At 48.2% G+C, this 24,714-nt stretch overlaps 1 protein-coding gene across 1 annotated transcript; it reads left to right on the top strand.

Annotated features, from left to right (window-relative positions):
• Nucleotides 1-551: 551 nt before the first annotated feature.
• Nucleotides 552-20,798, top strand: LOC123845563 (pancreatic lipase-related protein 2-like). Its single transcript, XM_045876305.3, has 12 exons — nucleotides 552-636; nucleotides 3,176-3,330; nucleotides 4,119-4,244; nucleotides 5,237-5,371; nucleotides 6,175-6,286; nucleotides 7,744-7,863; nucleotides 9,043-9,162; nucleotides 11,343-11,461; nucleotides 13,530-13,659; nucleotides 15,409-15,520; nucleotides 16,615-16,782; nucleotides 19,158-20,798. Exons 1-12 carry the CDS (start codon nucleotides 588-590, stop codon nucleotides 19,219-19,221), a joined length of 1,410 nt encoding a protein of 469 aa, XP_045732261.1. The 5' UTR covers nucleotides 552-587; the 3' UTR covers nucleotides 19,222-20,798.
• The last annotated feature ends 3,916 nt before the right edge of the window (nucleotides 20,799-24,714 follow it).

A 24,714-nucleotide genomic window follows, 5' to 3' on the forward strand; every position in this document is an offset into this window, starting at 1 on the left:
CTCTCAGCAGTGAAGGAAGGACCTTCTTATCTCCAGGTCAAAGTACAGCTGATACAGCTCAGAAACGGTCTTAATATAAAGACTATGTTTCTAAATAAAGCCAGAGCTGAGCTGTGTTCGTTTTCTTCTTTTGAGCATCTCGGTCGTACGGCCAAGCTGGTGGAACGTGCGGATGTGTTTATGTGATACGTGTTTGTGAGAACCGAAGTTCGAAGCACGCAGGTGCACGGCCCTAGCTAGCCTCCCCTTCCTCTCCTCTCGGGAGGCCAAAGGAGAGGGCGGGTGTAGAAGCCCCAGCCAACCCTTCTGGTGCTGCACGGTAAGTCTCGGCCCCCGTGGGGCAGCTTGGTGGGGCTGGGGCTGCCAGAGGGATGCGGCCCTGGGGGCGGCAGGTGAGGGCCCTGCGGCGGGGAGACCCAGACACTGGGGGTCTCAGAGCAGTGTGTGTGGGGGCAGGGGGAGGCCCCAGGGGGCCCAGGTGCTGGGCTTTGGGTTCCACACACTGTGTGTCCTGTCTGGGCTCGGCTACTGCCGGCCTCGAACCTGTGCCCAGGGGTGTCTGTGTGTCTATGTTTTTATCCATGTAGATGCTGCCTTCCTGGACCATCGGCCTTCTCCTGCTGGCCACCGTCAGAGGTGAGGATGCTGTTCCCCTTCTGTTGGGGAGAGAGTGACACTGCCTGGGTGGGCCTTCCGCCACCACGAATAACAGCATTATCATTATTTCAAGAAAAGCAACTGCCATCCTTCAGGGAGGCGTGACTCTGTGGCAATGGGCTTGACACGGATGATCCCAGGGAATCCTGCTCCGTCCTGTTCTTCCTGCAAAGGCTCTAGGGACGGTGAGGCAGGTGGCAGAGGTGACAGCAGCTGGGGCAGGGGGAGGGGGAGGCGGCTTCGGCAGGCCCCCCACACCCTCGGTCCCTTGAGTGGCCAAGCGCATGCCCGCAGACTAATGTCACAGAGATGACACTGTGTGACAGGCCGGCCAAATGAACCCACCCTCCCGCCCATGACCCCCACTGTCTCTCCTCACATGGTCTCTGTCTCCCCAGCTCCGATCAGTCCCTCTCCTCTGGCCTCTGTTCAGATTCAGATACAGATACCAAGGTCTACTCATCCTCAAACAGAAATAACCTCCCTTACCACCACAGTCCCTGGAGCCTCCGGCCTGCTTACTTCCCATCACCCCCACCCCCGCAGAGGCCGGCCTCACTTCGTCCCATCAGGCAGAACCCCTCACTGCCTGGCTCGGCCCCCCAAGCCCTGCTGGAGCATGCTTCCCACAACAACAGACATGGTCTCCTCGGGTCCTTACTGAGGCTTTCTTCCGCACCCAGACTCCCCCGCCTCGTCTCCTTGGCTTGTCCCCAGGTCCCCTCTGAGCCTCCCATCCCAGCCATGGAGCGAGAGCTGGCTCCCAACAGCAGTCCGGGGTGGATGGGGCTGCATCTCAGGCCTCTCTGGGCCCTCTGGTCTCCTTTGCTGGTCTGCCGCCTCCTCCTGCCCCGGACTCGGGCAGCCTCCAGAAGTCACTCCCAGGCAACCCCACCTTTCTTTCTCTGCTTTCGAGCTTCCTCCTTGCCTAGCCTCTGCCCCCCCCCTCCTGAATTCCAGGACCTCCCAGCATGCCTCAAACTCACTTGTCCCAAACCAGGCTCAGACGTCACCTCCTACCCCCATCTCCCCACCTCTGCCTTAATTTCCACTGTCATCGGGGGTTAGGACACCTGTGACCTCCCCAGGCTCCCTGCCCCTGCACTGCCCCACCCCACACCCCCGCCTCTCCCAGGCCTCCCTCCTCAGAGTCACCTACACTAGGCTCTGCAGAACACCTTCATGAAGCAGGGCCCCCACACCACTCACCGGCTCGACGCCCTCCAGCACTTCCCCACTCTCCCCCAACAGCCCAGGTGTCTTAACCTGGCCCCCAAGTCCCTGCACTGGCCACCGAGGCAAGCATTACTTTAGTCCCCCCGCTTCCCAGAGTGAATTCCCCTCCTTCGTTACTCCTTCCCTGTTACATTTCCTCTCTCTCTCAAGATGGGGTTTGACCCCGATCTGTCCCAGCTTCTCCTCAGCACCTAGCTGTAATCCCAATTAAACTTCACAGGTTCAAATCCTGGCTCCTCCGCTGGCCGTCCCCTGGGGCAGCTTACTCTGTCTCTCTGTGCCTCGGTTTCCTCATCTGTAAAATGGGTGTAATAATACAACCTCCTTCCTCACGGGGCTGTTCTGAGTCTTCAGTGGGACAATACTGGTAAAGTGCTAGCATGGTGTCTGGTGCACAGTAAACAAGTATTAACTATCACCAGTTTTTGAATGAACGGCCAGCATTTAGCACCAGCGCTTTAGGAGCTGAGGAAGCCTAAGACAGAGACCCACTGCAATCCTCCGGATTTGATTATGTCACCCTCAGTGACAATTTCTTGCGGAAATGTGCATGTTGTAGGCAGAGAAAGGAGTGACATTTATGGTTATGTGCCTTATCAGGGGCATGGGTTGAGCCCCTACTCCATATAGTATGATGCAACAATAAATCATCCCTGTTCTTTAAAAAATTCACCTTTTAGGAACAACAGGGAAAATCTGAAATAGCAGAGAATAATTTGGCGCAAAAGTGTGTGTAAAAGGATGACATGAAGTTATGTGCATTGGACAAATACCCACAAATGCCTACTGCGTGCACGGCCGGCGGTGGATGTAATGGAGAGGTCAAGGGGAATCAAGAGGCACCATGCCACAGATTTTCACATTTGGATAATTACCTGATGCTTGATGAATATACATCCAAGGCCATCTGGGAGTTTCCTGGGAGAAGTAGTTCTAAGGCAGAAGGGTCCCAGGAATTCTCAGTGATTCCCCGACTGGCCAGATGATAAGGGTTAAACATCATTAAATGTGCAATTCCCAGCACCCCATCCTAGGGAGTGAGGTGAATCAGAATCTCTGAGGGAGGAGCCTGGGATTGTGTAGACACACATAGTCACTCCCAGCCCCCAGGTGATTCCTATCACCACGGAAGTTTGGGGAACAACAGCTGGCAAAGGTGAAGACCAGTGTTGGCCATAGCCAGGCTTGGGCTCACCCTGAAGAATCCTCTTGTGTAGCTGAGAATACAGTGCTCCTTTCCAGAACCTCACAAGTGCCCTGTTCGTTGCTCTTCCTGCCCCAGGAAAGGAGATCTGTTATGGACATCTTGGCTGCTTTTCTGATGAAAAGCCATGGTGCGGGACCCTTCAGCGGCCTTTAAAGTTATTTCCCTGGGATCCCAAGGACATTGACACCCGCTTTCTCCTGTACACAAATGAAAACCCGAACAACTTCCAAGTAAGAGTGGGTGTGGAAACACTGCACGGTGGGTGGATTTGGGTGCCCACACTGGAGCTTTCACATGGTTGTCTAAAGAAAAAAATGCACTGCCTTGGAACTTTGCAGATGATGCTTCCTCGCCAGTGTTAGACCTAGAGCCAACTTAGCTCTCAGGATCACAGACCGCTATGCATAGCTTAATGAAATCTCTGGACGCCCAACCCAGAAACTAACACATCCACGCACACCCGTGCACAGACCTTCAAAAGTTTCCCAGCTGCAGTTTAGCCTGTTCCTGGGAAAGTATGAGCAGCATTTATGGAGAAGCCCAGGCCTGGCATTCCCTGGGAGGGTCTGTCTTCTTCCTGCACCAGGCAGGGGTGGGAGAGAAGCCCCTCAACGGGATGGAAATGGGGAACTATGAATCCTTCCTGAGGAGCCAGAAGACAGATAGGAAGAGGGGAAACTTAGCCACAAGAGACAAAAGGTGGGGACCCTCGGGGCACCCTTCAGTTCCCAGAAAGCCTACCAGGTGGAAGCAGGGCAGGCTTCCTGCTGGTGGTCAGAAGTGACCAAGAAGGACATGCTCAGAATCCAAGCAGCTCCCAGCTCCAGTCCCTGAGAGGTTTCAGAGAGCTGGTGTCTATCTATAGGTCCCTGAGGTCACCCACTGTGGGGTTCTAGGGGACCAACGCCCTGCTCCCAGCTCCCAACTGGGAGTCTGCTTGGACGCGGCTATGATGCTGTTTTTACTTTGTGATCCTTCTTCAGGCATTTTGCCTAGCACTTTTTTGTAATTAAACCAGCTGATCACTGCCACTGATCTAGCCACGGTCGAGGCTTCCAACTTCCAACTAGACCGCAAGACGCGCTTCATCATCCACGGCTTCATAGACAAGGGGGAAGAGAACTGGCTGATGGACATGTGCAAGGTAGGGATCCCCCCCACCCCGCACCTAGCCACTCCAGATGGAGATCAGCACCCAGCACCCAGATTCAAACCCCGCAGCCCCAGGGTCTCTGAGGCTGGGAAAGGAAATACTCAGGGAAAGAACTGTCCTTTGCAAAACCACCAAGGAAAGCCTGGATTCCCAGGGTATCCATTGTCAAGTTCTCCCAACCCAACAACTTCTGGCCAACCAGCTCCTCTTGAGGCCGAAAAGAACCAGAGTGCAATCAGAAAATTCCAGAGGTGGAGACTACAGCACATTTCCTGACATTTTTCTTTGATGCTTTATGTAAAACCCTTGGGTGACAGGAAAGCACTTAAGTTTACCTTCTAGAGCTTTGCTATCCAATAGACCATTTCTGTGCTGATGGGAATGTTCTGTATCTGCACTATCCAAATGAGGAGCTAGGGTCAGGCTAGAACACCTAGAGTATTGTTGGGAACATAAAAGCAGCACTACCCCGGGCTTCAACTATCTAGTGTAGAGGTCCACAAACTTTTCCTGTAGGGAACCAGGTGGCAGATACTTTAGCATCTGTGTTCAATTTGGGTCATATGGGTCATATGGTTTCAACTCAACTCTGTTTTAGCTCAGAAGCAGAGATAAACAGTAAGTAAACAAATGGGTGGGGCTTTTTCCAAGAAAACTTTATCTATAAAAGCAGGTGGATTTGGCCCTACCTTGATAAGTCTGCTAACCCCTGTTCTAGTAAGAGATCTTTTTGATCTGGGTGTGTCACTAAGTATCCATGAGACCTTAGACAAATCATTTAATCCATTCCGGGCCTCAGTTTCCGCATCTGTTAAGTGAGGATAAGCATACCCAGTGATAGTGATGTGGCAGAAGTGTGGACAAGTGCAAGGAATCAGGCTCTGGCACAACTAGGAGCTTGACGGGTGTGAATGCCTATCTCTGGAGTGTACAACCTGTGGCTGTTGATAAATTGGTTTCTCCCTCTTGCTTGTCTTCCCCAGAAAATGTTTAAAGTGGAGAAGGTGAACTGCATCTGTGTGGACTGGAAACGCGGGGCCAAGACACAATATACCCAAGCCGTCCACAACATTCGCGTTGTGGGAGCACAGATAGCTTTCTTCATACAAAATTTGTCGGTAAAACCCTGCCTGGGCCACATCCTGTGGGTGGCGGGCAGGGAGGAGAGAGGGGGGCACGCAAACACCACCTTCGTCGGACCTAAGACACACCCTAAGGAACCCCCCCCCTCCGCCCCCCAGCCCCGGGCTGGGGCCAGGCCTGGAAGCCCAAGGAGGGCCTTTTCTAAGGTGAAGTTGCACCTTTCCTCCCTCCTGAATTGTCCCGAAGACTCCTACTTATGGGACCCGAGGCAAATTAACCTCTCTGAGGCTCAGTTTCCCCTTCTGAAAGAAAGCCTTCCCTGTATGCTCTTCTGGGGACTCCAGAGCACGCTGGGCTGCCAGCTACTCTCAGGCCAGATGAGTCTTCATTCTCAGACAGCCCAGGACGGAAGGCCCCTTACAGCCTTCTGGAAGGTCTATTCTGGAGAATCCCAGAGCCAGGCCCACTACCCACGCTCTCCCAGGGATCGGGGAGGTGGCCCCGCGGCGGGGTGCGGGTGGCAGCAGGCAGCGCACGGCGGTCCCCGCCCGGGAAGCCTGCAGTTGACTCGGTGGCCGCTGGTCAGCACTGTCGCCCCGCGCACAAGCCGGCCCGCGGGCCACGCAGACTGCCGGGCCGGGTCGCGCGGTCGCAGGCGGTGTCCTGATCCGGGGGGTCGGGGGGAGGGGAGATCGGGGCGGGGGGGGGGGAGATCGGGGGCGGGGCTCCTCGCGAGTTTCCAGCCCGAGTCCCGTCCCCATCCCGAGCCCCGCGCCCGCGCGCATCCCCTGCCCCCCACAGCCCCGCCGGCGGGACCTGACGCGCCATCCGTCCGCAGACCGTGCTGGGCTACAGCCCGGAGGACGTGCACCTCATCGGCCACAGCCTGGGCGCGCACGCGGCGGCCGAGGCGGGCAGGAGGCTGGGCGGCCACGCGGGCAGGATCACAGGTGCGCAGCGCGCGGCCCCGACCGGGTGCGCGCGGCCGGGGCGAGACGGGAGCGCGGCCCGCGCAGGGGCCCCGGCCGCGCGCACCCCTCCCCCGCCAGCGGGAGTGGGGGGTAGGTGGTGCCCCCCCTGGAATCAGAAGGTAACTGTCCGTGTTTTCATGTGTATTAGAAAATACCTGATTGTAAATAAAAATACATTTATTTTTTAAAAAGAAAACTATAACTAGAATATTAAGCACCTGACTTCAGGGTTATTATTGCAGGAGTAATATAATAATAATAATAAAACTGATTTTTTAAAATTAATTCATCCGTTCCACAAATACGTGTGCTGTGCCATGCACAGGCAGAGAATGAGAAGTGGCCACCTGAAACCTGCCACATCGGAGGTGCTCAGTAAATACTGAATAAATGAATGAGTCACTTGGCAGAAATGAACGCATATAAGACAGACACGGACAACTACTTATTTTGTGCCGGCAAATCAGCATGTGGCTTTGGCAAACAGTTCAATTCACAATGTAATGAATGTCTCCTTTGCTCGGGGTGCTGTGCTGGTGTCGGGGGAGGGATAAGGGGATCGTAGTTCATGTTTCTGTAGAGGTTTTCAGTTTGCAAAGTCCTTTCTCTTCCACCTTTTCATGGGGGTTTCACAATAACCCTGTAAGAGAGTGGTTGTTATTCCCACCATCCGGACAAGGAAACTGAAGCTCAGAGCGGACAGGTGTTTGACCTTGAGCAGAAAACCAGGGCTAAATATAGGTGCCTGAGTCCCGGGTGCCGGTGGGTTCCACCCTCTGCCTCTCTTCAAAGATGAAGCGGCCACAGCGCATTTCAGGAGATCCACAGTCTAGTCCAGGAGGCAGACGATTAAGTAGGCAAGTCAATTCAGAGCCAAATTAATTAAACACAAAATAATCCTATACAAGGTTGGTGGTGTGCGCTGAGAAAGGAGAGGCTAAGTTTTCCCTGAGGAGGTGGTGTTTGAGCCCGGTCTTGGAGAGAAGAGATTTATTAGGGGAGGATGTGGGGAAGTGAGCAGCGGGTGGGGGTAGCGTAAGCAGCCGGAGGGGACAGACAGTGTGGGGACAGGAGACTGAGTGGAGCTGGGCAAGGCCAGGGAGCTTGCAGTCTTGGAGAGCTGTGGTCGAATAGTAACAGGTGAAGGTAAAAAGGACAAAGGAGATGAGGGGGCAAGGGGGCCCCCTAGATCCTGCTCAGAGTCAGGCACTGGGGACTTCTGGATGTTTGTTGACAGTCAGTGACCCCACTTCTGGCCTTTCTATCTCAACTTCTCTCTCCTGAGCAGACCGGGAGCTACAGACCCAATTCCCCAAGTCACGGCTGCTGAGGTCTGGGACTCTTGGCCCAGGAATCCCCATGGATTTTGTGGGTAGAGGGTTTAGAGCCTGGTTCGTCTTAGAGTGTGGCCTAACTACTCACCTCCCCCATTTCAGGACTGGACCCCGCACAGCCATGCTTCCAGGGCACGTCTGAGGAGGTTCGGCTGGACCCATCTGATGCCATGTTTGTGGATGTGATTCACACGGATTCTGCTCCCATCATCCCCTTCCTAGGTGGGTTCCCCACTGCACCTCCTGGTGACCAGGTGTGACTGATGCGAGTGGGTCCAGGTGCACCTCACACGCATACCACGAGGCTAACCACAGGACTACCTCAGGCACCAGCCACAAACAGGCAGGACGGTGCCAGTGGGATCGAACTGCCTGCTGGCCCAGGTAGAACCAAAAACACTTCTACAGCCTGAAAGGCTGTCATCAGTCTTCAAATCTTTAGTCCTTTCAATCTGCCAATATCCAGAGGGACAGTTAAAATTCTTATTGATGTTTGACTTGTACCGGCAAAATGCAAAAGTTAATTTTTGAAATTTTTTTTTTTTACTTCTTTTGTCAAAGCTATGGTTACTAACAGTTTGTTTTGTTGGAGATGAAATATATCCTTTTATCTAGTTCTTCTAAAGTCAATGTTCTTTTTTCATTATATTCTTATACAACCACTCACAAAACGTGCCAGTGAAAGCATGTTTTTAATGAAAATTATATCATTTATTGAGTGTTTACCATGCGCTGCTTTGAACATTTTGTATACGTCAGCTCATTAATCGTAACAACCCTAAAAAGTGGGTATTATTATTGCGATTTCACTGCCAGAGGGAAGGAGGCTCCACAAGGTCAAGGCCAAGTAATTGCCCAACATGGACAGAGCCTATAGGTAGAACCAGGTTGTGATCACAGGTCTATATGCTTCAAAAACCAAAACTCCTACCATTGTGCTGGGCTCTCAGTATAGCAACATAATGGAATGTGTCTCAGCATAACAATATAACATAGAAGTAAAAATTTTTAAATGAATACGGTAATAAAAATTGCACTAGTCCTGATATGTATCTGCTGGTACATAGTGGTGTCAGGGCATGACGGTACCGCTCAGGGTCTCCCCAAGACAGACAGACGGACAGACACACATATACATACAATACACCTGTGTGCATGCTCGCCCAGAGCCCACCTTCCCCCTCATCTCTCTTCCTGTGTGCTCTCTTCCCTTCTTGAAGTCTGGCCAAGTGCCCATTTCTGAGCACTTTCTGCAGAGCCACAGACAGGGTGGCTAGGCCGAGGAGAGAATTTGCCAAGAAGGTTCTCGCTGTGGCTGGAAGGAGCTGAACGCTGTCTGTGACCACAGCCTACCATTGGGACCACTCACCTCCCTGCTCCCCTCTGCTTACAATATTTCAGGTTTTGGAATGAGCCAAAAGGTGGGCCATCTGGATTTCTATCCAAACGGAGGAAAGCAAATGCCTGGATGTCAGAAAAATATCCTTTCAACCATCGTTGACATAAATGGCCTATGGGAAGGTACGTAAGTTAGAGAAGCAAGACAGCTGCTGTTCCACTTGGGGAGAAACGGTGCGTGCTCTGTGCCAGGCATTTCCACAACAATGACATGAGATCTTTACTCTCATCAGCCCCATTTTACAGATGAGGAAACTGGGTCAGTACAGTTACAAAACTTGCCCAAGGCTACCCTAGATTTAAGCCCAACTTCTGGCTGCAGAGCCCCGACCTTGTGCCCCTTCCTGCACCGTCGTCCACTTGTCAGGATGCTGAGGCAGGAGGGGACCAGCCCACTGGCAAAGACCCAGCTTGGGCTTTGGCCCTCCGTCCTCCGTGCCTGTTCTTTGAAGGACTGCTCGCTGGGTATAAACAAAGATCTGAGCGGCTTAGACTTTCTTGCCATTTGCTCTGGTCAGGTTCTAGGTACAGAAAGGAGCTGAGCTGGTAGGAAGACAAAGAGGGGGACGTGCTCTGCAGGTTTGGGGAGAGTGTGCTGGAAGCAGGAGGCCTGGGCTCTGGGGGATGAGCCTTGTGTGGACTTCTGTTCATCTGAGAAGGTGGGCTCAGTGCCCCGAATAGGAGGTGACCTAAAGCATCATCTGGGCTCGCTGCCCTTGTTCTGACCTCCGGCTACTCTTGTCGCCCAGCCCTGAAACCGGGCTTCACTGTCCTCCCTGAGAGTGGAGGCTTTGAGTCTGTGATCATTTCATTTTAGGATTTATTTGTCTGAGCTGGGAGTTCCCCGAAGCCAGGGAATGTGTCGGGGACCTCCCAGACGCACCGGGGTCTAGCCCGAAGCAAGCATCCGTGCAAGTCCGTTACACGGGGCTCAGTGACCTTCGGTGGCATTTTTATATTTTATATAGCATCAACATTTATATATGTTGATGTTAAAGAACAGGGTTGCTGAAGCCACAGGCGATATCCACTGACAGTACATGGTGCTTTAACCTCCTCTGGGCTCCGCGCCAGGTTACTCCGGGGAAGACGCAGCTGTTCTGCTCCCTGGGAGCCCACCAGAGTCACAGGGAGGGCTGCCCCCTCCCGGAAGTGCCGAGCAGGCCACACATAATGGGAGCCCAGGTTTAATTAAAAAGGCCGTTTAGAGTGAAGAAGCCCATGAACACTGGAGTGTGTGTGGACTGTGTGGAGCTCCTAGTTACCCAGGCTGAGCAGAGGACAGTGCAAGTTACTTGCTCCTGTAGGATGGGATCCCAGGGCAGCAGTTTCGGATGAAAGAAACAGTTCCGTTTGAAACAAGTTCTGTTGTCTGGAGATGAGCGTTGGTGTGGGGCACACGGAACCAGCTTCTGCAGGAAGTTTCTGGGCTGGGGGGCATGTAGAGCCCAGAGCTGTGGGGAGCTAATCCCACTTCTGCTTCCCAGTGTGCCTTTCTCCCTGGGCAGGGAATGAAGCCACCAGACCCCCGCCCCCGAAGGGACCCCCAGCTACGTCTGCTGTTGCCGGGGATCACTTCATAGGAAGTTTTGTACCCAGTAGCTGGAGAAGTGAAAAAACAATTTTCCAAACAAGAGGGCTTTGGGTTAAAGAAAAAAATGGTGAATAAAATGCAGTGACAGAGTGGCCAGAGGCCACAGTAATCGCACTGTCCATTGCTTTTACCTTGTGCCTGGAATAGTAGGAAAGAAAGAGTTCTCAGCCTGGAGCCAAAGACATGGGTAAGCCTGCTTCACTCAAAAGGCCTGTCCGGCGTGTCCAGCTCGCAAACTGAGGCCCAGCCTGCAGGCAGAACGCAACCCCCAGCAGTATGTGATTGGCCTTCACAGTGACTATTTAAAAGTTGGAACATACTGCTCTCATGTGAGCATGGAAAGATTTTCATGGAAAAGTCAAGATGCTAGCTACTCGTGAAAAATCAGAACAAGTAATCTGGGCCTTTACCATGCGATGACTGGCTGGGCTGTGTAGGGTCCCCTTAAAGGCTATTGCTATCCCCACCCCACCCCACCCTCTCTCTCTGCATATACATGTCTCACTGCCCCCTGCATGGCCCCCAGCCCCTACCATTCCTTCACATTACATGCCCGGCCCCAGATTTCCTCCTCGCGCCTACGTATGTCCAAGTCAGTCACAGGTATTTCAGACACTCATCTTGGAGGGGATTCCTCGATCAGTCAGAGTGGTTCAGCCTTCAAAAGTGAAATGCGTCCTGTGAGCTCCGGTGGCCTTTGCTTCCTCAGGGACCCGAGACTTTGTGGCTTGCAATCACCTAAGGAGCTACAAGTATTACTCAAGTAGCATCCTCAACCCCGACGGCTTCCTGGGCTACCCGTGCGCCTCCTACAATGAGTTTCAGGAGGTAGGTCACACCAGGGCTGGGGGAAGATGCTGGTGGCCCTGTGGGCAGTGGGGGTTTTGTCCCTGTGGCTTGGCACAGAGCAGATCTGTAACCTCATGAGGAACGGGAGGAGGGACCGGCCATGCTGAGCCTCAGGGAGACCTTCTCCCAGAAGCAGGGTGGGACCTGACCACTGGGCTTTCCCTAGATCCCAACTTTTTGTTCTAGAAGATTCCCAATCTACACAGGAGCCAAAAGAAGGATGCACCAATTGTTAACATGCAAATGTGTGCATATGTATAGTTTTCTTCTAAATTATGTGAAAGCAAACTCAAGACTTTACTCATAAATACATCCATCTCCTGAGAACAAGGTCATTCTCCTCTAGAACAATGTTTAAGAAAGTTAACATTGATACACTAATATTTTCTAATATATAGTCCATATTCAAACTTCTCCAAATATCCAAACAATGTCGTCTAGAGCTCTTTCTTTTTCTTTCTTTCATTCGCCCTCTCTCTCTTCCTCCTTCCCTTTCTTCTCTTCTCTGCCTCTCTCTCTCCCTTCCTTTCTTCCCTTCTTTTTCCTGCATTGCATTTTTTTTTAATCTCCTTTAATTTCTCTCTCTCTTTTTTTGTTTTTGAGAGAGAGAGAGTGCACATGCGCAGGCAGGGAGGGGATAGAGGGAGAGAGAATCTTAAGCAGGCTCCACACCCAGCATGGAGTCCGACGTGGGGCTCAATCTCACGACCCTGAGATCATGCCCTGAGCTAAAACCAAGAGTCGGACACTCAACTGATAAGCTACCCAGGACCCCCCTTTTTAGGCTCCTTTAATCCAGAACAGCTCTCCATCTTTCATTGGTCTTCCAAGACATTGACAGTTATGAGGATTCCAGACCAAGTGTTTCGTAGAATAGCCCACAATCTGAATTTGTCTGGTTATTTCTTCGTGATTCACCGGGTGTTATCGAGTCCTCAGTGTATCACAACCAGAGACATTGGCATTCATTTAGTGACACTTTGTCTTATTATTTGATGACTTGCAGTTTGATTACTTGTTTAAGATTAAAAAAATCTGCCAGATTTCTCCACTCTAGAAGTCCCATTTCCCCTAAGTGATCTCTGAGGTGATACTGTTCTGAAACAACAAACCAGTGCGAAGGGTTGAGCTTCTTACCCGAATCAATTAGCACTTTGGAGTTGCAAACGTTTAAGGCTTCAAAATATTTTTTTCTCAAAAGTAAAAACAAAAATATATTTATACTCACACGTTTTCCTTTCAAAATTGATTTCGACCTTAACGTTCTTGGGTTGAACTAAGATCAGAAGGGCATCATGTTCAATCCCCAGGGTCTGTGAGTATTCGTTGTGCAGCCTTGGCCATGCTGGTTATTGCTGGGGCATGGATAATAATATACCCAGCCTCCAGCACGTGTCTTGTGCTTTCCAAATCGCAAAATAGCTCTGCATATCATGGAAGATGGATTTGGTGAGAGCAAAGAACAGAAGACCAGTGACACTGTACTATAAAATGTTAGTCTGATCTGAACAGAGCAAACCACCTCCTCCATCCCCAACTAATGAGCTACCATTTGGGAAACATCACACAGGGATCAATTATATAATTCACATTAAAGTGAAGATGGTCATAGACCTTCTCTTCCTCTGCTCTTTTGAAGTAACTTATTTGTCCCATTTATTCCTCCTGGAAGATGTCTTGCATTTCCCTTCCATATTTTAATATTATTGCTTCCTGGATATGACTTGTCTACGCAACTATACTCCAAGTTTTCTGGGTACTTCTTTGGGTACATAGCAGGGCTTCATACAGTTCTGTGCATGATTCTGAGGATGAATGCATGGATGTATGGGTAGATGAATGCATGCATGTCAGTGAAGGGGTGGAAGGATGGATGGACGGTTCAATGGGCAGGTAGATGAGAGGATGGATGGGGGATAGATGGGTGCATGGGTAGATAAATAGGAAGATGGATGGGAAGATGAGTGATTCCACGAGTGACTGAGTGAGTCGGTCAAACAAGCAGTTTGTCAGTCACTAACAAGCAAATTATGTTTTCTTTTACCAGAATAGCTGTTTCCCTTGTCCAGCTGAAGGATGCCCCCAAATGGGGCACTACTCTGACCAATTTCTGGGGAAAACCAGTGCTGTGGGACAAACCTTTTTCCTGAACACAGGAGACAGTGGTAACTTTACTCGTAAGTTTCCATTTTACTCATTTAAAAACTCTTGCAAATAATTTGGAAGGTGTATCAGCCTAATTAGTCAGGACCCCTGCTAGCAACTGACAGAAACTCAACTCCAACCGGCTTAGCTGTAATAGAAGGTCATTATTTAACCAATAATCCTGATCAACGGAATGAAGTGCAGTGATTGGCACAGGCTGGTCACATTTTCACCCACCCTGGTACCAGAAAGGGTGAATCCATTAACAGAAGAAGAGGGTCATGTGGGCAAAGCCACTGTAAGTCAAGAGGTCATGCCTGTGATTATCTGCCATACAGATAATGTAGTCTCCCTACACAATCACGCATATATGCACGTGCACATGCACACGCACAAACACACACACACATAGTGTTTGTGTTGTTGTTTTGCCCAGCTTCTCACCAAAAACGTACAAGATAGTAAAATCATCAAGATTCATTTGTCATAAGTAATAATACATGGTGGCTAAATAGAAGAGTGTTATTTTCCAAGGGAGTGATAAATTTAAAAATATGTACGTATAGCACTTTACAAAACACTTGTCATGTAATCCTTACAATAGTTAGGATGGAAGATAGCAGTTTGGCAGTATCTATAATGTCTCATGTGCATATTTCTTCAACCCAGTCATTCCACCTATCAGACGTACCTTAGGGCAATGCTTGCATAAGAAGGTGCGCTCAAGGATGTTCACTGCAGCACTGTTTTTTTTGTTTTGTTTTGTTTGTTAAGATTTTATTTATTTATTTGAGAGAGAGAATGAGAGAGAGAGAGCACATGAGAGGGGGAAGGGTCAGAGGGAGAAGCAGACTCCCTGCCGAGCAGGGAGCCCAATGCGGGACTCGATCCCGGGACTCCAGGATCATGACCTGAGCCGAAGGCAGTCACTTAACCGACTGAGCCACCCAGGCGCCCTGGAGCACTGTTTTTAATACCAAAAGTTTAGTGAGGAGAAACCTAGATGCCCACCAACTGGTAAACAACCAATCCTGTATTAACCATTAAAAGCAAGGAGATAGTTCTATGTACTGAAGAGAAAAATCCTCTATAGTAAGTGAAAAGGCAAATGACCAAAAAACCATGTATCCCACAACATGTATCAGTCAGGGTCCCAACAGGAGAGAAAACTCATCGAAGAGGCTCAAATGAAGAGACTTTATTGAAGGGTCTACTTTGAGAGGTGTGGGCAAGGTTAAAGGAACAAACAAGGGACGCTGAGGCACCCAGAATCTGGTGGCTGTGGGGCTCCTGGAATGACACGTTATCATAGAGGGGGGAGTTACTGCCAGACATCCGGTACTAGAGCCAGGAGACAGCAGGGGAGCATGAGAGATGGGTCCCCCTCTTTCCTCCTGTCTTCTGATTTCCTGCACACATCTCTTACCAGCTGAACTCAACTGAACACCAGTGGCAAGATCCCTGGTGGGGGTGGCCTTCCAGAACACGGGGTAGGAGAGAGAAGGGTGGTAAATCAGTCTGGGATGAGGATGGGTGGAGACAATAGAGAATAATGGTGCATCCTATTTGTGGAAGGGGAAAAAAGCCTGGGTATTCTTTTATAAACTTATCTGTGTGTGTGTGAATGCTCAGAGAAAGCTCTAGATTAGGGTTTCTCTATCTTGGCACCACTGACATTTCAGGCTGGGGATTCCAAGCTAGGAGCAAGAATCCTTCCATGGGATGATTTTTTTTGTTTCAACAAGATTAGTTCATTGAACTGATTATATGTCTTTGGACAGGTTGGAGATACAGGGTATCGGTCACACTGGCTGGAAAAAAGAAAACGAGTGGGTACTTCAGGATTGCTTTGTATGGAAGTAACGGAAACTCAAAACAATATGAAATTTTCAAGTAAGTTTGATGGTAAAGTGAAATGGTCAGACTTTTCATCACAGAGTATTCATAAGAGATTGGGTATAAAATGATTTATAAATCTGACCATCTACTCTATAGAGAACCATTGAATCCTAGAATGTCAGAGCTGGAGGAAAATCTTAGCGTCTGATCCAGTCATCCCATTTTACAGATGAGAAGAGTGAGGCCCAGAGGGGGAATTCACTATTTAAAATCAAATACGTGCTAACTTCTTTTGGAATGTCCAATTCTGACTTCGGTTTTATTGATATCGACTTCTCCTTCGGTGACGCACGTTTATGTGGCAATTCCCCCAACACGTGCCCTCTCCACCCCCCAAAACAGGCATCCCTAGCTTCTTGTTGCTGTGGTGGTAGCCTCAGCACCTAGCTTTTGCTGGGCAGATGAGGTGCTTGGTAAATATGTGTTGGATGAACTGTAACTGTGCTGTAAAATTATATTCTGTTTTTTGTACTTTTACATAGTGCTTTTCAAGTTAAAGCTCTTTGACAACTTTCTGTGCCCCATATGAAATCCTAACAGAAGACCTCTGCTGAGCCACATGCATCTTTAAACATAAGACATTGCGGGGCGCCTGGGTGGCTCAGTAGTTAAGCGTCTGCCTTCGGCTCAGGTCATGATCCCAGGGTCCTGGAGTTGAGTCCCGCATCGGGCTCCCTGCTCCGCGAGAGGCCTGCTTCTCCCTCTCCCACTCCCCCTGCTTGTGTTCCCTCTCTCGCTGTGTCTCTCTCTATCAAATAAATAAATATAATCTTAAAAAAATAAAAAAATAAAGATAAGACATTGCATTAGTTAGTCTTGTAGCGTAATTATAGGGTTAATATGCCTCCCCAAATATTTGATTTCCCCTAAGGACAAATTAAGACAGTAGAAATCTAGAGTCCTATATTTTTTGGCAGATGTGTGCTTCACAAATACATTTGTGTTTTAGCAGCCCCTGGATGAACATGAAGTCGTTCAAGGTATTTGCAGAAAACCTACAACGGCATTGTTTAGGGAAACATTCGATTGCTATCATGCTTTGTATTCATATATCCAGCTGATATAACATTCTATGTCTGTGTTTTCAGAGGATCCCTCAAACCACATGCAAGTCATATGCGTGACATTGACATGGACCTCAATGTTGGAAAAATCCAGAAGGTTAAGTTCCTCTGGAACAACCATGTGATAAATCTTTTCCGGCCCAAGCTGGGGGCTTCGCAAATCACAGTGCAAAGCGGTGAAAATGGGACTGAGTGCGTATCTCTTATTCCACCTACATCTTAGTATCTATACTTACCTATCAAGCTATCTATACATCCATCCATCCATCCAGTCATCCACTTACCCATCTATGTAACTATTTACCCGTCCATTCATCCATCCCTTTCTGTCCATCCACTTAACCTACTCACCTATCCATTTATCCATCAGCCATCTATCCAGTCTTCTGGTCATCCAGACATTATCTACTCATCTATTCATCTCAACTCCCCATCTGTCCATCTGATTTACTTTGAAAAATCAAATATCATTTTCCTTACGCCAGATTCAACTTGGCAGGAGCAAGGCATCAGTTATTTGAGAAACAGGCAAACATGAGACTGTTTTATCTCAAACACTAAGGAAAACACCTAGGCAGAACTTGAAGGAAATCGCTAAGTTAATTCCAGTTGGGGTGCAGTTATTAATGTAAACTGGTTTGTTTGGAGACTATGGCATGAAAAGGATAGAAACTGGGTTGAGATCTCACTCACAGGGGCATTCTCTTCTCATTCAAGGGAACAGAATCTTACTTGGTTGGGGCTGGGAGAGGATATAACTGTATTTAAAATAAGAAGGCCACCTTCAAAGAAGATCCTCATAAATAACAGGCTGTTAGGGTCTGAAGGAAACCTAGATAACCCCCTCAACTGCTCTCATTTTAAGATGAGGAAAGTGAGATATGGCGAGTCGGGCAACTTGTTTAAGATCACAGAGGGAAGCTAGAGAGAAGAATACTAAACCTCAAAATGTGTTTGAAAACACACATCAAGACCTTGCTCAGCAGCATCATTTAACTGTGCTGGCTGTCAACCATACTATTCCCAATTCCTCCGCATGTTGTTGGAAGGATCAGATGTCACTCTGGCTGTGTCCTTCCTTTGTATACTCAAGAGCAGAGCAGAAGCATAAAGCGTAGCCCAGACTTGGGCCCCAGGTCCTCTGACAGCCAGTCTGGTCCTCCTGCCATGGGGCCTGTCCTGCTCACACAGCCAGACGTGGAGCTGAGGATCTGGCAGGCCTGGTGGTGGGATGAATTGTGAAACTGTCTGGATTTCAGAGTCATGAGGTAGGGGTTGGGTGGAGTCATTGTTTTCAAGTACAGTAGGGCCCACACACAATATTTTGCAAGTACCAAAGTCATCCCCTCACATAAGGGATCCCTCATCAAGGAGCTACATTCTGAAGCTGAGCCCTGAGGGAGGGCTGGGTGGTCAACCATCCTCCCCTAGCCAGAGATACCACCAGGGCTGGAAGAGGCCAGGGGTGCCCTGCATCTCATGTCTGGGTACCTGCCCCACCCAACCAGGCTTCACGCCTCAGGAGTGACAACACTTCCCAGTCTTTTTTTTGTTTGTTTTTTAGCATCTTTATTGAGAGATCATTCCCATACCATACAATTCACCCATGTAAAGTATGTAATTCAGTGACTTCTAATATATTCACTGAGTTTACAATCATTTCTGCAATTTTAGAACATTTCCTTACCCCAAAAGGAAACCCCACACCCATTAGCCATCACCCGCTCATCTCCCTATCCCTTTGCCCAGCCCTAGGCAACCACGAGTCTATTTTCTGTCTCTGTAGATTTTCCTGCTCTGGACATTCCATACACATGGAGCCAGATAATATCTAGTCCTCTGTGCCTGGCTTTTTTCATAGCACAATGTCTGCAAGGCTCCTCCATGTGGTAGCCTATATCATTCCTTCTTACTCATTCCTTTTTATTGCCAAATAAGATCATACAGATAGACCACATTTTAGTTATCCATTCATCAGTTGGCAGACATTTGGGTTGTTTCCACCTTGGGGCTTTTATGAATACTGTTGCTTGTATCCAAGTTTTCATGTGGACATACGTTTTCATTTCTCTTGGGTATATAGGAGCAGAATGGCTGGGTCGTAGGAGAACTTTAGGTTTCACTTTTAGAAGAACTGCCAGCCTGTTTTTCCAGAGTGGCTGCCACATTTTATGTTCCCAGAAGTAGTGTATGAAGAACATTCATGATCTTGACTCAATAGGGAAAGTCCCCTCTGAGCAGGCTAGGGTGCCCCTGGGAACGCATTGCCAGGCCCACAGCTGCAGGCCCATCAGAGACTCTTATTTTGGGAAAAAAAGAAAGAAAAAAAAAAAATCCTTGGTCTAACACAGCTGATTCACTCCCAGCTCATTAAGAAGCTACAGGAGAGGAGGATGTTGTTTGAGTGGTTTTGCTTAGTAAGAATCACCTGGACTCTGCTTGGTGTAGCAGAGCCTTTCGGTCAAAGAGATCTGAATTCCAGGGGGCTGGCTAACTGCTGTTTGCTCATCTGAGGTCCCATTTCCATAAGCAAATGAGTCTCATGCTGAAAATGCTTTCTTCCACAGGTCTAATTTTTGTAGCAGTGACGTGGTCCAAGAAGATGTTTTACAATCTCTTTACCCTTGTTAAAAACGTGGTCATCTCTCTTGTATCTTTGCTGTAATAAATTTTTTAATGCCCTCGGTTTGACGTTGAGGTGTTCAATTTGGCATTCTCTGTGTTCTGGGGTCACATTTCAGAAATGATTTGTGGGACTGGAGCCAAGTTTAATCAGAGGTAATGCCTGAAAGCTCCCACCGGCTCTCCCCTGCCACCATCTCTCTCTTTCAGGGCACATTGTGGGGCCTGTTCAAATGTATTTTATTTCCTTAGGCAACGAATTTCTCTCATATTTGATAAAGTCATCATTGCTCCCACGTGTTGCCCACCCAGCTTTTAACATGCTAGGGGAAGAAGTGGACCCCATGCAAGAACAGCCTCTAGCAGGACTCAGATCAGTCATTATTTAGATTAAAGCCTGTCCGTGGCATGAAGGAAGAGGGGCTTAAAAAAATTAATACATGCACGTGGTGCAAAATGCAAAAGATCCAGAAGAATATTCTTACACAAGGTATGTCTCTGTCCACCCTCACCCTCCAAGTCTCTGGTTCCTCTTCCCAGAGACAACCAGAGTTGTTTGTTTGGGGTTTTTTTCCCAGAAATATTCAACTTGTACACTCATGGGTGGCCGTCTCACACAGCCAGCCCCAGCCCCACCGTTTTTATTTCAGACAAATGGTAGCAATAGGTACCATCCTCACTTTGCTTTTTGCACTATCAATAAATTGGATATTATTCTCTAATGGTACAGAAAAGAGCCTCTTCATCCTTCCTACAGCTTCATAGATTCCACTGAGGAGTGTTTGTGGTGTGGTTGTCTCTGCTAATGGACATAGAAGTGTTTTCCAAAATTTCCCATTATGAATATTCACGCAACCACTCTCCTTTATGACTGTTTTACATTGTAAAAATTTGTCCAATAAATGTTTCAGATAGATTTCCTTTGGTCAGGATTGCCAGATTGCCTTCTGTAGCCAATATACCAACCCACACTCCAACCAACCTCATGGCGTGGCCGGCCCATGCCAAATTGCCAGCCTTATAGGCCAAGAAGCCAAATACTGGTAATTTCATTCGGCTCCTTCTTTTTTTTTTTTTTTTTAAAGATTTTATTTATTTATTTATTTGACAGAGAGAGACACAGCGAGAGAGGGAACACAAGTAGGGAGAGTGGGAGAGGGAGAAGCAGGCTTCCCACCGAGCAGGGAGCCCAATGTGGGGCTCGATCCCAGGACCCTGGGATCATGACCTGAGCCGAAGGCAGACGCTCAACGACTGAGCCACCCAGGCGCCCCTCATTCGGCTCCTTCTAACAGAAGGGGGCTTCGCACCTTTTCCAGCACAGTGAATTGTCTAATCATTTTTTAATTTGGTAGGTTAAAGTGTTGTTCCCTAAATTGTAATTTGTGTTTGTTTTACTATGAGGGTGAACATCTTTTCCGTGTTTAATGGCCCTTTGTCTTTCTCTGTAAATCATCCAAATTGTTTGCCAAGTGTAGGCATTTTTTTCATCTCATTTTTACTTTAAAGAGCACTTTAAAATTAAGAAAACTGGAATATTCTGTCAAATGCAAATATTTTCCCCAAGTTATCCTTCTCCCTGGGAGGAAATGGTAAGTGAGTCGAAGGGCCTGGACCCAGCTCCTACCTGGAAAGTTCTGCAGGTGCCGTAATCCAAGGGGCTGCCCAGAAGGATCAAGCCACCTGAACTCACACTAGGTTAAGGCCAGGTGGTTGAACCAGGCCCAGGTCTCCTGCTTTCCCTCCCAAGCCAGATACGGGCCTGTATGGTCTTCTTCCGAGGCCGCTGAGCAGGCAGAGTCTGTGCCCAGGTCCTGGGGTTCTCGGTGCCACCCAGGCAGAGCAGTGGGGGCCTGTGTGGAACTCAGCCCTTCCGGCCTGGCCTTCTGCCCACACGTGGCCTCCCACGCCCCCTGGCCAGCCTGCCCACTTGTTCCCGGGACCCTAGTGACAGGTAGCAGATGTTACTTTCGGGGCCTGAGGCATGGTGGCATGGGGTACAGGAGTTGGGCAGGAGTTGGAGTATTTACTGTTCGAGTCTTAGAATCCAGAAACGGCTCCAATTAGCAATTCTGGGACTGGCGTCATGACAGAGCACTGCAGGTGATTCATCCCGAGATTCCAAGAATGAGAGCAGAAGGAGCTCTCCCTCCCCTCTCCAGGGATGCCTCGAATTTCTAGCAGAACAGCAGTGCTCGAGCTCAGCACCCGGGAGGGTTTCTTTACTAGCCTTTTCTCTTTGTATTTTCGACATTCTTTTCTTGAAACCCTATCCAGCATTTAAAATCTTGCCCTAATGTGGTGAAATAGGTCCATATCTGAGACCTATGAGGCTCCCTAGATCTTAATAAAGCTACAAATTCTAGAACAGAGGTTCTCAGCCCTGGCTGTATATCAGAATTGACCAGGTAGCTTTAAAAGAAACCCCACGTCCAGGCCACACCCTAGGCGAGTTAGAATTTCTGGGGTGGAGCCCAACACCAGTACCCTGAAAGCTCCCCTGGAGATGAACAGTCAGGGTTGAGAACTACTATGTATGTTCCCTTCTAGGGGTGCATAAGGACACTTGCTAATCTTTTACCACTTCTCACCTGGTGATATTGGGCTGTGCAGGAGGGCAGAGGTGACTTCGAATCCTAGTGTCCTGTCTTTCTACCCAAACTACCTGGGCTGGTTACTTCCTACCTCCAACCTCAGTGCTTCCCCGGGAATAACAGTAGCCCTCCGGTACAGGGTGGATGGGACGATGAAACAAGATAAACCATGCAAAACCCTCAGTGCAGTGCCTGACGCTTGACAGACAGCCAATAAATGAAGCAGGACAAGCAGGCGGGCCTGAGTTATTCACAGAGACACCACGACCAAGATTGTAGACAAGTGCAGCCTCGGAAAAGGTATTTGAAGTGGAGACAACAGAGAATTAGTATCCAGCATACATAATAAAAAGGACAGCCCAATAGAAAAATGGACAAAGGGACCGAGCAGGCAACGCACAAAGGAGGATCCGAATAATAAATATTTGAGTTACCAGGGCGCCTAGGTTGTGCAGTAGGTTGAGCGGTTGAGCGTTGGACTTAGTTTCGGCTCAGGTCATGATCTCAGGCTCCTGAGATTGAGCTCCACATGGCGTTCCGTGCTCAGTGCAGAGTGTGCTTGTCCCCCTCCCTCCCCCTGTGCTCTCTCTCTTGAATAAATTAAAATAAAGTCTTTAAAAAATTTTAAAAATTAAAAAAACAAATGTTTGAGTTACCTTTGCCAGTAATGAGCAGAATATAAATGAAATTAACAACATGACATTTGTACCCATCAGACATTTTTAGCAATAAAAAAGAAATGAAGGGTCCATATATAGCAATATGGGTAGGTCCCCCAAATGTCCTGTTGGGGAGAAAAGCAAATGTTGGGAAGATACCATTTAGATACAGAAATTACCATTTATGTACATTATTATTCCCCAAATACTGCTACCTGCTGCATATGCACTACAAAATATCAAGACATGGGCATTCAGAATCCTTCCTTTTTTTTTTTTTTTTTTTTAATTTATGAAAGAGAGAGGGAAAGCACGGGCAGGGTGGAGGGCTGGGGAAGAGGAAGAAGCAGGCTCCCCACTAGCAGGGAGCTCAATGAGGGGCTCGATCCCAGGATCCTGGGATCATGACCTGAGCCGAAGGCAGATGCTTAACCGACGGAGCCACCCAGGTGCCCCCCAGAATCCTTATCAATAATGTCATTTATTTTTTGTTACAATAGGATGTAAAGCAAATATGACAAAAAGTTCATCTTTGCTAATTCCACATGGTGGTCACAGAGGTGTTTGTCAATGCTATTTTTTATAGTTTTAATTTTGTATCCAATTTTAAAAGAAAAAGGAGAGAATTAGAGGTTTACAATATTTTGGAGTTCAGAACCTGTGGCTGATAGGAGGGGTTGCCGGTGAGAGGTGACTGAGTGGTTTCTGGGACCCCAAGATGGTTCCATGTCTGTATTTGCATTCAAATCCTGATTTATCAGCCACTGTTCCCGAGACACACAGCAAGAGCCTCCCTCCCTCCCTCCTGCATCTGTCACATCAAAACCCTCCATCTTCAGCCTCTGACAGTCTTGCTACTCGTCCCCAGTGTCACGCCCATCATGCCTGGACCAAATGGCACTACCGAGGAGGACAAAACCCAGGACCTGGGCAATAGCCTGCCAGAGACAGCAGAGACCACAGTTGGAAAGACAGCTTTATTTCTTAGCATTTACCTGCCCCCGGCACAAGCCACGAAATTACTACGAAGATCTCACTGAATCAAGATGTAATGGTAAGAAAAGTGCGATACAAAGCCCTCCATTAAGAACCAGGCGTCTTCATCTTGTCTTCTCAGCCTCCGTGGGGGAAAAATAATGAATACTTTACAAAGCTATTTCGTAACATGTTATGTTAAATGAACAACAAATTACTTTTTCTTTTACTAGCTTTTAATGCTAATAGTCCCATTTATTCCTGACCTTCAGATATATGAGCTATTTTAAATGACAACGTAAAGAGTTCTTGTTTGAAAACGCAAGCTACTTTAGACTGCATATTACTCCTTCTAAGTATAGCGTATGGCAACATCACACATTTATATCTAACTGGTATATATTTCAGTTGACATTTATTGTTCTCCTGCATATGTGTCAAATTTCTTAATGATGACTCCGACAAAAGCATAGAGCTTGGTATATATAAATTACATTTGCTACCATATAATCAGTGTTATCTATTAGAATGCTATTTGTGACAAATCATGTTCAAAATAAAAATTGAATTGATTTGTCTGTTATTTTAACATTGTGCCGCTCACAGCAAGCCTTTGATTGAATCTTAAACACTTTAATGTTCTATTTTTGTTTCAGGCAGATCAGAAATGGGGTTTGCACCATTCTCAAAGCTAAAACAATCTGTAAAACAACAAAATCAAATTTCAAAAAGCATCTTTGTTTTCCAGCCACAGGAGTAAATTTGGTGAAGCTATCGTGACAGGGTCCACAACTTGGCGGCCAAAGCCTCACACGCACATTTAATTTCTGTGCATCTATTTTCATCTAAATTAGATTTTAGCTGTAATGCAGAGTATGAAAAGCCTCGGCCAGGCCTTTGTCTCTACATTTTCTGTCGACCCATTGCAGGATTCCTCCCAGCTAATCTGAGCTCCACATCACCTCGCCCTGCTCTGTTTTGGCAGTGGATCTGGATGATGGTCTGTGTCCTGGGAGCACGGCGGTTCCATTTCCCAGAGCCCCCAAAGGGGTCTCTCTTAAGAGGGCACCTGCTTGACCCAAATTACTTATGAGATGCATCACTTATGACTAGCTCCTGGCTAGCATCATCCCCTTGGGTTAACTCGTTGTTTAGGGCAGGGGTTGGCAAATGAGGGCCCGTGGGCCACCTGTGTTTTTAAGGCCCTCCAGCAAAGAAGAATTGTCACATTTAAAAATTTTTTTTTACGAAAATCAAAAGGAGAATACTATTCC

This window comes from Mirounga angustirostris, unplaced genomic scaffold, assembly GCF_029215605.1.
Source record: "Mirounga angustirostris isolate CCGP_5_RB_7025 unplaced genomic scaffold, mMirAng1.0.hap1 SCAF_6, whole genome shotgun sequence".
Classification (NCBI taxonomy): domain Eukaryota; kingdom Metazoa; phylum Chordata; class Mammalia; order Carnivora; family Phocidae; genus Mirounga; species Mirounga angustirostris.

Excerpts from the sequence above, each read along its gene's own strand:
- LOC123845563 (XM_045876305.3), top strand. The coding sequence starts at position 588 with ATGCTGCCTTCCTGGACCATCGGCCTTCTCCTGCTGGCCACCGTCAGA. Across the intron at positions 5,372-6,174 it reads TCTTCATACAAAATTTGTCG|ACCGTGCTGGGCTACAGCCC; the intron begins GTAAAACCCTGC and ends ATCCGTCCGCAG. Across the intron at positions 7,864-9,042 it reads TCCCATCATCCCCTTCCTAG|GTTTTGGAATGAGCCAAAAG; the intron begins GTGGGTTCCCCA and ends ACAATATTTCAG.